This window comes from Dreissena polymorpha, chromosome 3 (genome assembly GCF_020536995.1).
Source record: "Dreissena polymorpha isolate Duluth1 chromosome 3, UMN_Dpol_1.0, whole genome shotgun sequence".
Lineage (NCBI taxonomy): Eukaryota > Metazoa > Mollusca > Bivalvia > Myida > Dreissenidae > Dreissena > Dreissena polymorpha.
In genome coordinates, this window is record NC_068357.1 from 73,693,768 (window position 1) to 73,708,660 (window position 14,893).

The window sequence follows — 14,893 nt, forward strand, 5'->3', positions numbered from 1 at the left end:
GAGGCAGCAGCCCTTGCGTCTCAAGTGATAGAGGCAGCAGCCTCACCATCTCAAGTGATATAGGATAGCAACCTCACCGTCTCAAGTTTTAGAGGCAGCAGGCCCTCCGTCTAAAGTGATAGAGGCAGCAGCACCACCGTCTGAAGTGATTGAGGCAGCAGCCCCAAGTGATAGAGACAGCAGCCCCACCGTCCAAAGTGATAGAGGTAGCAGCACCACTGTCTGAAGTAAAAGAGGCAGTAAAACCATCGTATGAAGTGATAATGGCAGCAGAACCACTGTCTGAAGTGATAGAGGCAGCAGAACCACCGTCTGAAGTGATAGAGGCAGCACGCCCCCCATCTGAAGTGATAGAGGCAGCAGAACCATTGTCTGAAGTGATAGAGGCAGCAAGCCCAACGTCTGAAGTGAAAGAGACAGTAACACCACCGTCTGAAGTGATAGAGGCATCAGCAACACTGTCTGAAGTGATCGAGGCAGCAAGCCCATTGTCTGAAGTGATAGAGGCAGCAGAACCACCGTCTGAAGTGATAGAGGCAGCAAGCACACCGTCTGAAGTGATAGAGGCAGCAAGCCCACCGTCTGAAATTATACAGGCAGCAGCACCACCGTCTGAAGTGATTGAAGCAGCGGCACCACTCTCTGAAGTGATAGAGGCAGAAACCCCACCTTCTGAAGTGATTGAGGCAGCAAGCCCACCGTCTGAAGTGAAAGAGGCAGCAGCACCTTCGTCTGAAGTGATTGAGGCAGCAACCCAAGCGTCTGAAGTGATAGAGACAGCAAGCCCATCGTCTCAAGTGATAGAGGCAGTAGCACCACCGTCTGAAGTGATAGAGGCAGCATACCCACCGTCCGAAGTAATAGAGGCAGAAGCCACATCGTCTCAAGTGATAAGAGGCAGCAGCCCTGCGTCTTAAGTGTTAGAGGCAGCAGCCCCACTGTCTGAAGTGATAGATGCAGCAGCCACATCGTCTGGAGTTATAGAGGCAGCAGCCACATTTCCATATTCGAAAAAGAAATATCATAGCACAAATCAATGTGAGCAGACATAATATTAAACTTTTGCTTTGTTTCGGGACTCCTGTCTGCATCGTTTACAAGTAGTTGAAATATTGTCTTAATGAAATTCGTTGAGATTCATCATAAATTACTGCTCCGATAAACAGTTATTTTCTTCCTAATTACAACTATTCCACATGAGTGAGTAAAAAATCCGTCCGATACAATATAAAGACGTGAAACTCCAGCTGCTGCAGCAGTATTGAATTCTCATTATAAACAATAAGTTGGTCCTTTATTTAAGGCAAGTGACCGATTGCCCAAACAGTACAAAACAGAACAATACAGCACAATACAAACCAACATAAACACAAAATATGAATAAAGCTGGGGTCACCGCCTAGGAACGATCAATGCAAAGCATTGGGGGTTTAAACCGGTTATAGAGCGCTCAACCTCACACTTGGCCAAGTAATATTCATAATACATTTAAGTGTAAATAAAATTTAACGTCATAGCATTGTAACTCAAATTAAACAATAATAAAAAGGAATTAAAACGCATTCAATTTAATTACAATTTAATTACTCAATGGTATTGAAGATACCAGAGTAACAGAGTTACAACTTTTTGACGAACGATCAAATCAAACTACAAACAAGTGTCAACTACATTCCTTCTTTATAGATTTTTTTTTAAGAATATAGCGTCATGAAGTTAATATGTCAGATAATCATCGCGCAAATACAGGAAGAAGCAGCCTTAATTGTCTTAATTGCGTCCTTTCTGCGTTAAAATTAGCTATGTGTATGTCAAGTTCGGTATGTCCGGTGTAATATCGAACATGACAAACGTAGTAGGGTTATCAGTGTACCGGTGCGAACCTGTTGCATGACAACATCAGTAAACATCGATTAGAAATATTTAGATAACGTTATCGAGGTAATGTTGAGGACATTGATAATCAATCGGAGTTGTTTCCCTTTTAATTGAATACATAACATGCAAGGGAGATGAGTTCGACTTGAAAATAATGGGAGAATGCTGATTGTCAAATTGATAATTTACAGGAGTGTTGCGAAGATTAGGTGATTAAATAGACATTCAGGTTTCAAATGAAAATGGCAAACGCATGAGACTGGATGTACATTGTTTTAAGTTGAATCTACGAAAGGACGTTCAGACTATTAGAATTAAACACGTATAAGTGCAATTACTCAAACAATGAAGACAAATCTCGTAGCAAGTTTATCATATGTGATCTTCCTTTTGGCAGCTAAAGGTGAGTTCTAATTTGTAACATGTCTTTTATTACGATGATCTGAATGTTAAAACCCACACTGCACATACTGTCCAAATGTCACTATTTGTATTTATTTATTAGTTCCTATTGTTTAACTTAATATGAAATATGAATGACCCAATTAAAATTTCAGCGTGAATACAAATAGCTATCCGATTTATAAAATCTTTTGGCGTTTAAAAGCTTTATCATTTTATGAATGAGTACACATCCGATAAGAACGGTGTTTTAATGTATTTGAAGAACTATATATGCACGTATTCATACTCATGATTCATTTAAATATACAAATGAGTACTTTCTTACTTAAATATACAATATTACCTTTTGAGCCTGTATTGCTATCAAGAAATCATTAACACAATTATATTTGCACAGATGGATGCTGTTCTTTTCCAATAGACAATATATAACTTTTTACTTTGGTTGTTAAACATTTATTGATACTGTTTTGTTGTGACCAAATGATTAGCTAATTTACTATCACATACGATCACTAAAATTATATATGTGCAATTGAATCGCGTATATTAAAGTTTTTATATAAATTATGTTATGTTAACTGTACAAAATTAAATTTAATATACAATAAGGATACAATTTGAATTCAATCGATGTTAATTGTATGGTTGCGGCTACCATGATGTCAAATTACCAAACAATATTTTTTTTACTAGAATAATACAAACCAATGAATAGCATATGTAACAATATAATTTGAACATTCTCTTATCGAATATTTATTGTTATATACTGTCATTAAATTAATATATATACATGTACATGATAGATATATAAAACGAGCGCTTTTTATAATGTATTATAAAGCATGTGTTGTTTACATAACAAGTATGTTATTATGTTTCGAACGTAACCAATTCACCTAACACTAAATGGCAAACTTAAATCCATACGAAACAGTATTATGCTAGTGATGTAATTCAGCATAATAATTATCATAAATACAAAGTTATTACTACTTTGATTTAACGTCTTAAAAAATATGTCTTTTTCTTTTTCTACGAACATATCATACTAAAGTAACATATTTCACTTTTTATTTGACAACATAAATTTAAAGCAAAATATCTGAATATAATTTCAGATTATTATATCAGTCGTTGCTTATTTTTGTTCTAGTTTTTCTATTCATATAGTTAATACATTCAGCCAGTGATATGAACTATTGGTATAAAATGTGTCGTTTACGTATTGCGTACACTATGTTAAATACATTTAGCAGAAAGCAACATTCATATGCTTCAACGATAATAAATGCTGTCGTTCTGATTGCTGCATTCCAATCGTAAGCTCTTTTGAAACACAATAAAGTACTATAGTAGCTGACAAGTTATAGAGTCAAGAAGATTAATTGTTTCTATCTTTATCCACCGCATTAATGCATTATTTCATTTCAGTATGATTGTTTTGTATTTATTCATTTGATACAGGCTGCTTACATTCACAATACGAAGTGTGAAATCTCTTGAATCACCATAAACACAACTACGCCATCTTCAACAACAGATCGGCCAATAACGCGATAAAAAGCAACGAAAGTAGAATTAAGGAATAATTTAGCAAATGCACTTATTCATTATCAATGTTATATCGTGAATGTGAGGAACGTATGCCTAGAAAATATTTGTATGCATTTAAAACTTTTTACTAATACAGGATCGATTTTGTTTGATAATATAATTGGGTACTTTCATTGGCACATTAACACTAGTTTGTCCCCGTTGATCGCGAACATAATATAGACTCAGTTGTCGATGTACAACCCGGCTAAATCAACAGGACCGGGTAAGTTTTTGTTGACCACTTATTTTAATAATATCTACATTGAATGTCTAGTGTATGCATACATTCAGTGACTCATTAGTGTTCAATCATCCTCATTAGCAATACAAGTTTTACGCCGGCGTTTTACACAGCATTTACAAATTACAACAAAGCGATGCCTTCTGCAAGAGCGAGTTCGACCAGAACATAAAACATACGCCGTGTTGGACAAACATATTATTTTTAACATGATTAATTAAATTCACCAATATTTAACAAATCGTACTCATGTCATTTCGTAAAAAAGGAAATGCACTGATTGTTTAAGTAAACTTCAACTGTATGTTGCCTATAAAATGCAAAAACATTTTGTTTCAATCATTACGTCTCGTGTTGTTATGTCGATTTATCAGCGCTGCACTGATTATTGCGATAAAATCTGAGATTTTTCAGCATTGTAACAAAGTGAAATGATAAACATTGATCTTTCAACTCAATGACGTTTTCATCTTCTGTATCATTGATAACGGTTGAGACATGCTCAACGGATATCGGTTTCGTGGGTTTCACTGACAGTTACACAGTTGATTTAAAGACCTTCCCAATTTTCGCCAAGGTATTGGTTGGCTGAAATAGTCTAGGTTTATATGATGTTTATGTCATTTGTTCGTCACGTTTTTAACATAGATATATCAATTAACCTTGCTATGAAAGAAGTGCAAAGGCATGTCATGTTCACTGCCGACCCGGTCACATTATCTAAAAGGAAAACGGTCGTGGACATTTCACTGATAAGTATGCTCCTCTACCTCCATATGACTCAAGTAGAGTATTGATTGACGCAATTAATTAAGTACAGGTAATACCGTAGGTTTTGTGTGTCTCGTGTCAAGAGTGAGCAGGTTAAATGAATATCATAACATGATAACACATTGCTATTTTCAAATAAACAAATAAACAAACATATATATCTATTTGTTATATAAATCAAAAACTTATTCACCGTGTAAAGTGCATGAATGTTTTCAAACTTCACCAGAAATCGAAAGCAAACGAAAAACGATTCTGATCATTGGTTATTACACATATACTCGTTTATCTGAGAAAGAATATGAACAAATAAATACTGATGAAAATGACTAAATAACTACATACTGCCAGTTTTACTCGTTAATATTCATAATTTCTAAATTATTTAATTAAGATGATTGATATAAGCACTGTTCGAGGTGCAACTTCTGACATTGGTACATCGGTGGAATCAAAATTCAATAGAGCACGCTTTGTTTCTTAATTGACTTTGTGATATTAGTGATATTAGTTTTGCAAAACTTCTTATTCCTAATGAGATAGCTATATGGTTGCCTACCTGCACGCAAATTCAACCAATATACAAAAGCTTAAGTAATCATTTACATAGAAGCGGTCATCGCTTTGTCATATAAGCCGTTATACGTTTGCTTTGGCATATTGACAGTTATGCGAGAAAAACGATCTTTGATTTCTAGCAGTCATTAGAAGAGCATGTTGATGGTTCAGTACTTTGTTCAAATTATAATGTAAAAAGAAAAATAAATTCAGCTGGTCTCTACTGTACATAATGTAGTGACAGTTCAACATATACCGTTGGTTTCGGTAATTCATTCACACATTTTCTATGACTTTCGATTTTGTAGCAACAGCAGATATATATACCGTATGTTTCGATGGTGCAGTGACAACGGAATACATACCATGCGTGTTGTTATAATTGCTATTGGGAAATAGATAACGATGATATTTGTAAATGTACTTCATGCCGTATCAGCTGCCTCGACTGGCAAAAGCAAGTAGCCAGGAAAGACGCCCTCTGGTCCTGACGGATGCAATAACATGTAAATACACTTATCTAGTAATAGTCGAAATGGGCCAGCAGGGAACCTGTAGCATTTGGCATTAACCAGAGAGAAAATTGAGCTGGCAAGAACTCTGGCAGGACGAATCTGCCCAATGTCAATCTTCTTGAGATTAGTCTATAATGTCAATGATGGAAGCTGAAATGCAGAAGAAAGAGATAAATAGAGATGAACGGCACCATCCTAAACAATGGGCCAAGAGACCTTCAGCTTGTGAGGGAATGCCATTCACGTAATTGTGGCAAGACCGAAAGCATACTGCATGCATCAAGGCTATAGAAAATGAAAGCCAATATCGTCTGGTATTCCTAGACGTTTTCAACAAGACATCTCCTGACACTGTTATAATTCAACAGCTCCAATAAAAAGGTACTCTGGGACTCAAGTTTCTTTAGATGCAGACCAGAACATGCCAATGAAAGGAATACGTCGATGTACCAAGATCTGGCATAACATGTGCAAGGAAAAATGCAGATCTTCGGTGGTTAAATGGCTCGTGCGGGCGTCCTTGTCCAATAAATAATGAAAGCACTAGGATCGCTGAGCATCAATGTCAAGGCTGTGAAAACTTCGATCCCGGTACTAAGAACAGAAACAGATAAGGCGTTCATTTGGCTCTGGCTTTGTCGTACCGAACACAAATGAAAGCCATCACTAAAAAGCATGCCGCGATATACACTGCTCTCCCGCAATCACGTTCCGAGATAATGGGCAAAACACCCACATGGTTATGCCAGTGAACTTCAGAATACACTGAATGTTTACTCTGTGCTTGACCAATACACCGTGTCGATATCATTGGCGATTGTATAAATTGATAAAAATTGTCGGTATTGAAAAACCAATCTGATATGATAAACAATGAATTTGAAAACACCGTAAAAAGTGCAGGGGTGAAAATAAAAACATATCAACATTAAATATAAACAATAAAGGCTATATGTATATTATACTGAGGAAATGTTAACCAGCCCTTTAAGAAATTTCATCTTATAAATAACATTTAATCTTGATGAGAAACCGATCTATTTGAGAATAACACTAGAAACAAAATTGTCGCTCTTTTAAAGCTGTTGAGGAAAATACTTATTAGCCCGATACGTTTCCGATCAGGAATGTCGTTAAATACGCATCGTTCATGAGTATAATGATAATAATATACATTATATTAAACTTATTTGGGAAATACAATGATTTTTCGATATAGTCATAGAATATTTTGCTTTTCTTGGCCACTGTCCCCCAGTTAATACCAATACATTATAAAAAAAAATAAACGCAATTGCAATATCATTACATATTATGTGTAATGATTTAAGTAATTAACGTTTATTGATTGAGTTATCATTTGAACCATATTGGAATAATAAATTGCGTTAATTTGTGTTTATAGTGACTTCCCAAGACTGCCCCGCGTTCTGGGTGTCGGACAATGGCAATCAGACGTCGTCCTGCTATCTTATCACCAACAAGATCCAAAAGACTTTCGCTGATGCTCGAAAGTTCTGCATAGGCATGGGTGGAGATCTACTTATCATCAACTCCTGGCAAGAGAGGGTAAAACGAATATGTAGGCCACCTACTGTTAAAACTAGTCGTTGGTCAGCGCATTCACATATTGACTGATTCTATGTCTATGATAACACACTAAAATACCTAAATAATAATTTTAAATTAAAATCTCAATAATGTCTTTGAATAAATAACGTCAGGTTATATTGAAAACAGAACTTATGTTTTACTCTAAGACAATATCACTTGACCATTTACTTAGATTAAATTTAAAACATCTTATAAACCAGGACTGGGTTGACGGCAAAGTGTTGACGTACAAGAAATCTTACCCAACGAACACGGAATGGTGGATAGGCCTGGTTGACTCGGGGATGCAGACGGCGCAGGCGTGGGTGGACGGCTCTGGTTTTACTCAAACATTCCTGTAAGTAAGAACATGCACAGAGGACTAATATTTTGTGTAAGCATGCTCCAATAAACTCAGATCACTGTTACACACAACTATCATAGCTAACTCATTCTACTAAATTTGATTCACTGTACCTATTCATTCAATATAAAATGTTTTCAATGTAAATGTATTGGAAAATTAAATAAGATTCTTTCATTTAACAGCACTGATTTGGACAAAATAATATATTGCCATAAAAAACGTAATCTGAAAGTATCGCACTTCACGAACATGGAAATGGTTCATACATCGAGCATATCCATTAATCCCCGTTTCGCCCACTACATCAATGCAAACAACAAATCTCTTGGTTTATTATCTGTACAGCCCATGGTACGGCCAGGAACCGGCACAGTACAACCGATCAAAGAAATGCGTGGTGACGTACAACAATACACTACGTCATGAGAACTGCGATTCCAACCAATACTTCATTTGCGAGAGGGCAAGATGTGAGTACGTGCATACATATGAGCAGGGCATCAATCCCTTTACCGGTTTGGGGAAAGGAGGGACGATAATACAAAAATATACCTCAAGTCAGGTCTGTTGTGTGCTGCTGAGAGTATTTTATTCATGGGGGATGTCCGCTCTTTTACTTTGTCCATCCAGCTTTTTTTCTGACGACATCGCTCGACGTCGACCTCCCTCTAGCGTGCCCTGGAGAACAGTCTTGCACAGAGAGTTCTTCCTTGCGCCTTGTGTTGCAGTCATGTTCCGGACGTACTTGTTGGTCTTGTGCTCCGTGTAGGAGATGCGGAGCAGTCTTTGGGTACATATTTGTTAAAATGCCTGTATTCTGCTTTCTGTGTCCGCGTGAAGGTTCCGGGTCTCGCAGGCGTGTAGTAGGATGGAGACTACAAGGGCCTGGAAGAGCTTGTACTTAGTGGAGAAGCTGCTGGAATTTCTTGTCAACAACCTGCTCAGTCTGGCCATCGCTGCGGTCGCCATGGCAATTCTTATTCGGACCTCAGCGGTACTGGTACCATCCTTGGACAGGGTTGCGGCCAAGAACTTGGAACTGGTCACTTCTTCTAGCTTATCGCCGTTCATGGTGATGTCTGCACTGGTGTTGGTCATGCTGTTCACCATGATCTTCGACCTCTAAGTGCTGACCTCCATCCCGTAAGTTCCTGCTGTTTCAAATAGTCTGTTGGTGAGATTTTGAAGTTCACTGCTGGTACCACCCATGAGGTCAATGTCATTAGCGAATCTCAAGTTGCAGATGGGTCTTCAACCAATGGAGATAGAGGTGTGATGGTCATTAATAGTCTCCTGCATTAAATTCTTAATAAAAAGGTTAAACAGGACGGGAGAAAGCATACAACCCTGACGGATGCCCACTGATGTCCGGTAGAAGTCCGCCTGCAGTCTGTTAAGAAGTACTGTGCTGCACTCGTTTCCGTAAAGTTCTTGAATGACTTGCACTAGTCCTTTGTCAATTATGAATCCTCTCATAACATGCCATAATCCATCTTCAGCGGTCGAAAGCTTTCTGAAAGTCAATGAAGTTGTGGAAAAGCTTGCGTTGATGTTGTAGGTGTTTTTCTAATATGCTTCTGCAATTGAAGATCTGTTCCACTGTGCTCCGCCCAGCTCTGAATAAAGCCTGCTCTTCGGCAAGCAGTTCTTCGGCCTTACTTTTCAATCGATTAAGGATGATGCGTAGCATGACTTTACTGGAATGACTGATGAGGCTCATGGTGCGGTAATACTCGCACAATTTGAGGTTGCCCTTTTTCAGTAGGGATGTGACCAGTGACTGGTTCAACTCCTTGGGCCACTTCTTTTCCTCCCAGATCTTTTGGCATGGTGCCGTCATTGCTGCGGTAGTTGCATCTCCACCGTGCTTAATCATCTCGGAAGGGACGTTGTCCACACCCGGAGATTTTTCTGCCTTTCAACTACGCACTGCCTCCTCCACCTCTGCTTCTAGTATGGACGGACTTTCGTCGTCCGCTTCGTGTTTGGGATCGTTTTGAATAAGACTGGAGTCTCGTTAAAGCGGGTAGATATGGATGTAACTGCAGTATTCAGTCCACAAGTTTAGAATTGCGGCACTCTCGGTAAGGAGATTCCCGTCAGCGTCTGATATAACTTTTCACTTGGGCTTACTGGTCTTCGTGAGGGTCTTAAGGGTGTTGTAAACCTTCTTACTGCTGCCTGTGGTCATCTCTGTGTCGATGATAATAAATTGTTCCTCAATCCATTCCTCCTTGGCCTCTTTCATCTTCTTACTTACAACCCTGTTCGATTTATGGTAATTTTCCCTAGAGTCCAGGCTGGTGTACTTCTCATGCCTGCGCTGTCAGCTTTTGTCACATAGGTCCATGATTTCGGTCGTCACCCATGGCTTGTTTTTCCTTCTCTCTCTCTCCCAAGCACATCTTCGGCCGATGGCAGTAGGAAATCCCTGATGTTGTTGGTGATGGTGTCGATGTAATTGTCTAAGATGTTCAGGGTTGCAAACTTGTCACGTATCTGTGCTTGAAATACCTGCTATCACTGGATCTTTCAATTTCTCCAAGTCAAATCTACTGCGAGGGTTTTTCGTGATGAGCTTGCTCTTTAACTGCAGCTTGATGGTGGTGAGCGCTAAGTCATGGTCACTGCCGATGTCTGCGCCAGGAAATGTTCGTGTGTTCACTGATGTTAACACTATATACAACAAAATTGCACAGAGGTCGATAAAAGTGAACAGACAAAATAACGAACTTTCTTCCTGTTATTACATTGATTATGAACAATGAAGGGTACTCGGCAAGATAATTTTGTGACACGGTTGCTAACTTTACTAGCGGTGGTACATTAATATTTGGCCGGTGGTATTAATTTATTGACATTGTATCCCACCGTTCTGGGTGTGTAAGAAGCCACGTTACTAATATCATAACTCAAAATAAAGTTATTTATACGATAATTAATATCTTTCGTCTAGTATCGTTATTATATCCTGTTTCACAACCATTTCTGTCATTACGTCAACAGCTATCGGTCTGTTGTGTGATGCTCGGGCCCTTTGGGAAGGCATCAACGGGAAGTGCTACAATGTCATCACCAGTGCGCTATCGTGGGACGCTGCTAGGTACAACGATACATTTTGTAATCACAATATAAGATAACACGTGCTGCGGTTTCCTTGAGCAAAGAATAATAATCATTACATCAAATGTATATTTATTCAACGTCTCAACGTACAATGTACATCACATTCAATGTGCGTGCTTGTTGGTAGATGATAGTAGAGTTTACAAGTGTTGTGTTGAATTATTTGCTGACTTATTCACCGGAAATGGATGTTTTAGAATACATCAAGCATTATTTTAAGGTATTAGCACTCTAATGAACGCAATTATCGCCTTATTTCGTACATATCCGTCACTCAGAACGTTATCCGGGTATGTGCGGAAAACTACGAATATTCGATAAATACGCTATGAAATACTAAATGTAGCACCTGCAATCTATATAAAATGACAACAAATATGGCCGACATTGTACGTGACAGGTTGGGTCGTTTAAAGAAAAAGCAATTTGCGATCTTGAAAGAGAAAGATTCATAAAAGTGTTATTATTGTTCATATTAATGTGGCTTGAGTTAATGATAAAAGTCAGCTATTGGATGGCAGTGTTGATAATTATGAAGAAAACGATTCGTGGAAATACGCTCGCCCGTTGGTCGAATTCCAAACGCTCAACATTTTGCCCACTGTCAAGAATAACGTTTAGAACCCGTGTCACTTACAAAATTTAATAGTGTTGGTGAGCATTAAAGGGGGATAAATTGTATATATGCCTGTACGATGCCAGTATGTTGACTGAAGCCATGTGAACCGGGTATTGTACGTCAAAACCCATCACATGAAGAAGAGTCTTCAACTTTTCAAGAAAAAAATACATTGCTTTGCTATCAACACAAAGCTCGGAACCGGAAGGTACATGGATTATGCAATATTTAACAGTTTCATTATTCATAACTGGAGTATAGTATGTCTTGAAGTAAAAGTTTACCCTTTCAGTGATTTTTACCACATAATCAGGCTAATATTTTCCTGATAATTATTATTTTAATATTAAATAAACGATTACCATGTGTTGACAGTTTAAACTTTTTTAAAAGACTTTTGACTAAAGATTGCAATTTGTTTCGTTTTCCGAAGGATGATGAAATTAATTGTTTGTTTATATTTTCTTTATTCCTTTTCTCACATGTTATAAACTATCATATTTGTATATAGTATGCATTTATCTATTAATACATACTACTAAAGTGTTGTTTGTCCATTGCCATTTTTTGACAATTTATTTTAAAAAAAGACTTGCGACTAAAGATTACAATTTTTCTCGTTTTCCGAAAGATGATGACATTACTTTGTTTATTTTTTCTACATTCCTATTTGTTATTAATTATCATTTTTGTATATATTATGCATTTATCTATACATACATACTACAAAAGTGTTGTTTGTTCAGTATTTGGATTAATGAGAGTGAAACTTGTAAATACATGGTTCAGCAAAAAAGGAAAAAAAAATGGGGGTTGAAAACTTTAAATGTCAAAAAAATAATGTACGGTGAATTGTATTTTTACTTTAATTATAAATGCAGAATACCACAATAGTACGAAATGTGCGAAGAAAGAAGAGAAAATCAACATGTCCCTTTAGAGTGCTAATACCTTTATTTAAGTTTGTTTCTTAAATCGTCCAGCTCGATCGTCCAACTCGATCTTTATAAAAAGGCCAAACATACGACTTAGAAACGAACAATATAGAATAAAATTTCTTTTTATGTTTCGTAGAGCAGCGTGTGAATACTGGGGTGCCGATCTTATGGTGATAGAGGACGATGCCACTGAACAGACTCTATACGATCTGATTGAGTCAAGGCAGTCCGACATGTGGATCGGTCTTCGGGCAAAACCGGTATATGAAAAGGGTTTAACATAAAGCAGTAAGGTGATGTTAGATAGATATATAGATTTATTTCGGCAAGGAATGCATACATGGACATTTACAACATGTAAAATATATAAAAAATATCGCATACATGAAAATAAATATACCATGACATACACACCAACACCAAGGATGACACAAAAATGAGTAAACCCATATTGCCATTGTGGTCCTTTGTGCTGGTGGCATGACATCGAGTGGCACTTACATAAATATTAAACTAAATTGCATCAATAAAAATGTCAAACATAATTAAAATAAATAGTTAAATACTATGCAAATATATCTCAGACCATTTTTTTAAATTCGTAAGAAATAATTTAAATATCACAGATAGCATCCTAACATCCTAGAATAATTAGAATAACAAATGGAGAATGCATTACATTTAAGGAAGATATGATCAATTTTGATCAAAATTGATGACTAAAATTATTCCTTATGCCGAAAAAAACAAACCATTCACATAAAAAGTTACAGATTTTCTAATAAATGATTTTTTAAAGATGGCTTAAAAACAGACAATCTATGAATCTGTGTTATACTTGAGAGTAATCAAAAGGACTTTGACCCGAAACCTTTAACATTGGGGCTATGTTGCTATTAGTAATGTTAGTGATTTAAGTGATAATTCGTGATGTACGATTTCTTTAAGTTTTCGTTATTTACACCGATGCATCATTTATAATATGGCTGCATGTAGTTTTGGTTTTGAACACGAACTTCATTAACCTTATTTAATTGTATATTTATATCTCACAACTAAACATTTTTGAAAGCGAGAACGCCACGGTTTACATTTGACGTTTCAGAATATTCTTATATTGTAACATAACATGTAGAGGATATGGTGTCCGCCTAGCGACTGTCTGCGCGTTCTTGAGATTTTCCCTTAAGACATCAAGTACTGGTTCTAAGCCCAGGAAACGGACTCGATAACGTTTTAATAAGTAATAAGTACTTTTAATGCAATCAAGCTAAAATAATAGGTTTAAACAATATTGTAAGATACGCCATTATATCTACGTGCCTTTCGAATGTTAAATTTCAACTTGTAATGGTTTAACTCAACTATGTGAATTACATCTATAAAGTTTAAAAGTTTAATATGAACTTTAAATTGAGAATATTGAAATTTTAAGTATGCAGCGTAAAATGTGAACTTAAAGTATGAAGTGCAACGTTTAAAGTCTCAAGAGTGATTTTGGATATATGCCTGCTATTCGATAACGGGAAATCGTGTTAACGAACAAACATCAAACATACTGACAAACGCACTCACACTTTGATTCCAGACGGTCATTGGATATGCATTCAAATGGGAAGGACTCGGTAACAAAGACCTGGACGTTGTCCACGCCTCCTGGACTATGGATATACACACCACACAGAACGCTCTTGGAATCGCAGTCAGGTATAATTTGTTCATTCTTTACAAAGCAGTTTACGGTCTTAAATGGTATAACCGCGCAAAAATAGGAACGCAAAGCTTGTCGCATCACAAGCGAATTTTATTTATGAAAAACAAAATCATATTGGTCTTGTGTTATTGCATATTTTGTCTTAGATATAAAGTTAAACTAAAAAATAAAATGGAATTCAATTAAAAATACGAAAAACAAACTCTTGTGTTTGTGATTGACAGAAACGTTTTTATGTTTTCTTATGACAATTATATTACAATGTACCTGTATGAAAATTTCACTTACGGTATTAAGTAAATAAGGACCCCATAGGAGAGCCATGAAAGTGTACGATATTCGGTAAATCCGCACCCCAAATGATTGCGTTGTGTTGCTTTTCGTTTTGCCTAGCTCTAACGGAACGTCCAGTTGCGTGATTGCCAACCACACTTCCGGTGAGCGCAACAACTGGCAGATGGAGGACTGTGGGATTAGAGCGTTCTCCATATGCCAGAAACCCTCAGGTAATACATACGATTTTTACGAAATAATATGGCTTTAGTCAAATATATTCAGACTAAAAT

The 14,893-nt window shown here is 36.9% G+C and overlaps 2 protein-coding genes across 10 annotated transcripts in view; both read left to right on the plus strand.

Annotated features, from left to right (window-relative positions):
- Window positions 1–263: 263 nt before the first annotated feature.
- Window positions 264–917, plus strand: LOC127872333 (ribosomal oxygenase 1-like). Its single transcript, XM_052415664.1, has one exon. It carries the CDS (start codon window positions 264–266, stop codon window positions 915–917), a length of 654 nt encoding a protein of 217 aa, XP_052271624.1.
- A 1,101-nt stretch (window positions 918–2,018) lies between these two features.
- Window positions 2,019–14,893, plus strand: part of LOC127874770 (deleted in malignant brain tumors 1 protein-like) — a 327,853-nt gene continuing 314,978 nt past the window's right edge. For 3 of the 9 annotated variants that reach the window (XM_052419362.1, XM_052419368.1, XM_052419361.1), the window contains exons 1-8: window positions 2,023–2,281; window positions 7,376–7,539; window positions 7,785–7,921; window positions 8,276–8,400; window positions 10,937–11,033; window positions 12,750–12,873; window positions 14,202–14,320; window positions 14,721–14,833. In XM_052419362.1, the coding sequence (XP_052275322.1) occupies window positions 2,224–2,281; window positions 7,376–7,539; window positions 7,785–7,921; window positions 8,276–8,400; window positions 10,937–11,033; window positions 12,750–12,873; window positions 14,202–14,320; window positions 14,721–14,833 (937 nt within the window). In that variant the 5' untranslated portion in view covers window positions 2,023–2,223. Of the gene's footprint in view, window positions 2,282–7,375; window positions 7,540–7,783; window positions 7,922–8,275; window positions 8,401–10,936; window positions 11,034–12,749; window positions 12,874–14,201; window positions 14,321–14,720; window positions 14,834–14,893 lie in introns of those variants that run through there. The other 6 variants (XM_052419366.1, XM_052419365.1, XM_052419375.1 and 3 more) reach the window with 5 other exon arrangements.

Coding starts and splice junctions, on each gene's coding strand:
- LOC127872333 (XM_052415664.1), top strand. CDS start 264: ATGGCAGCAGAACCACTGTCTGAAGTGATAGAGGCAGCAGAACCACCG.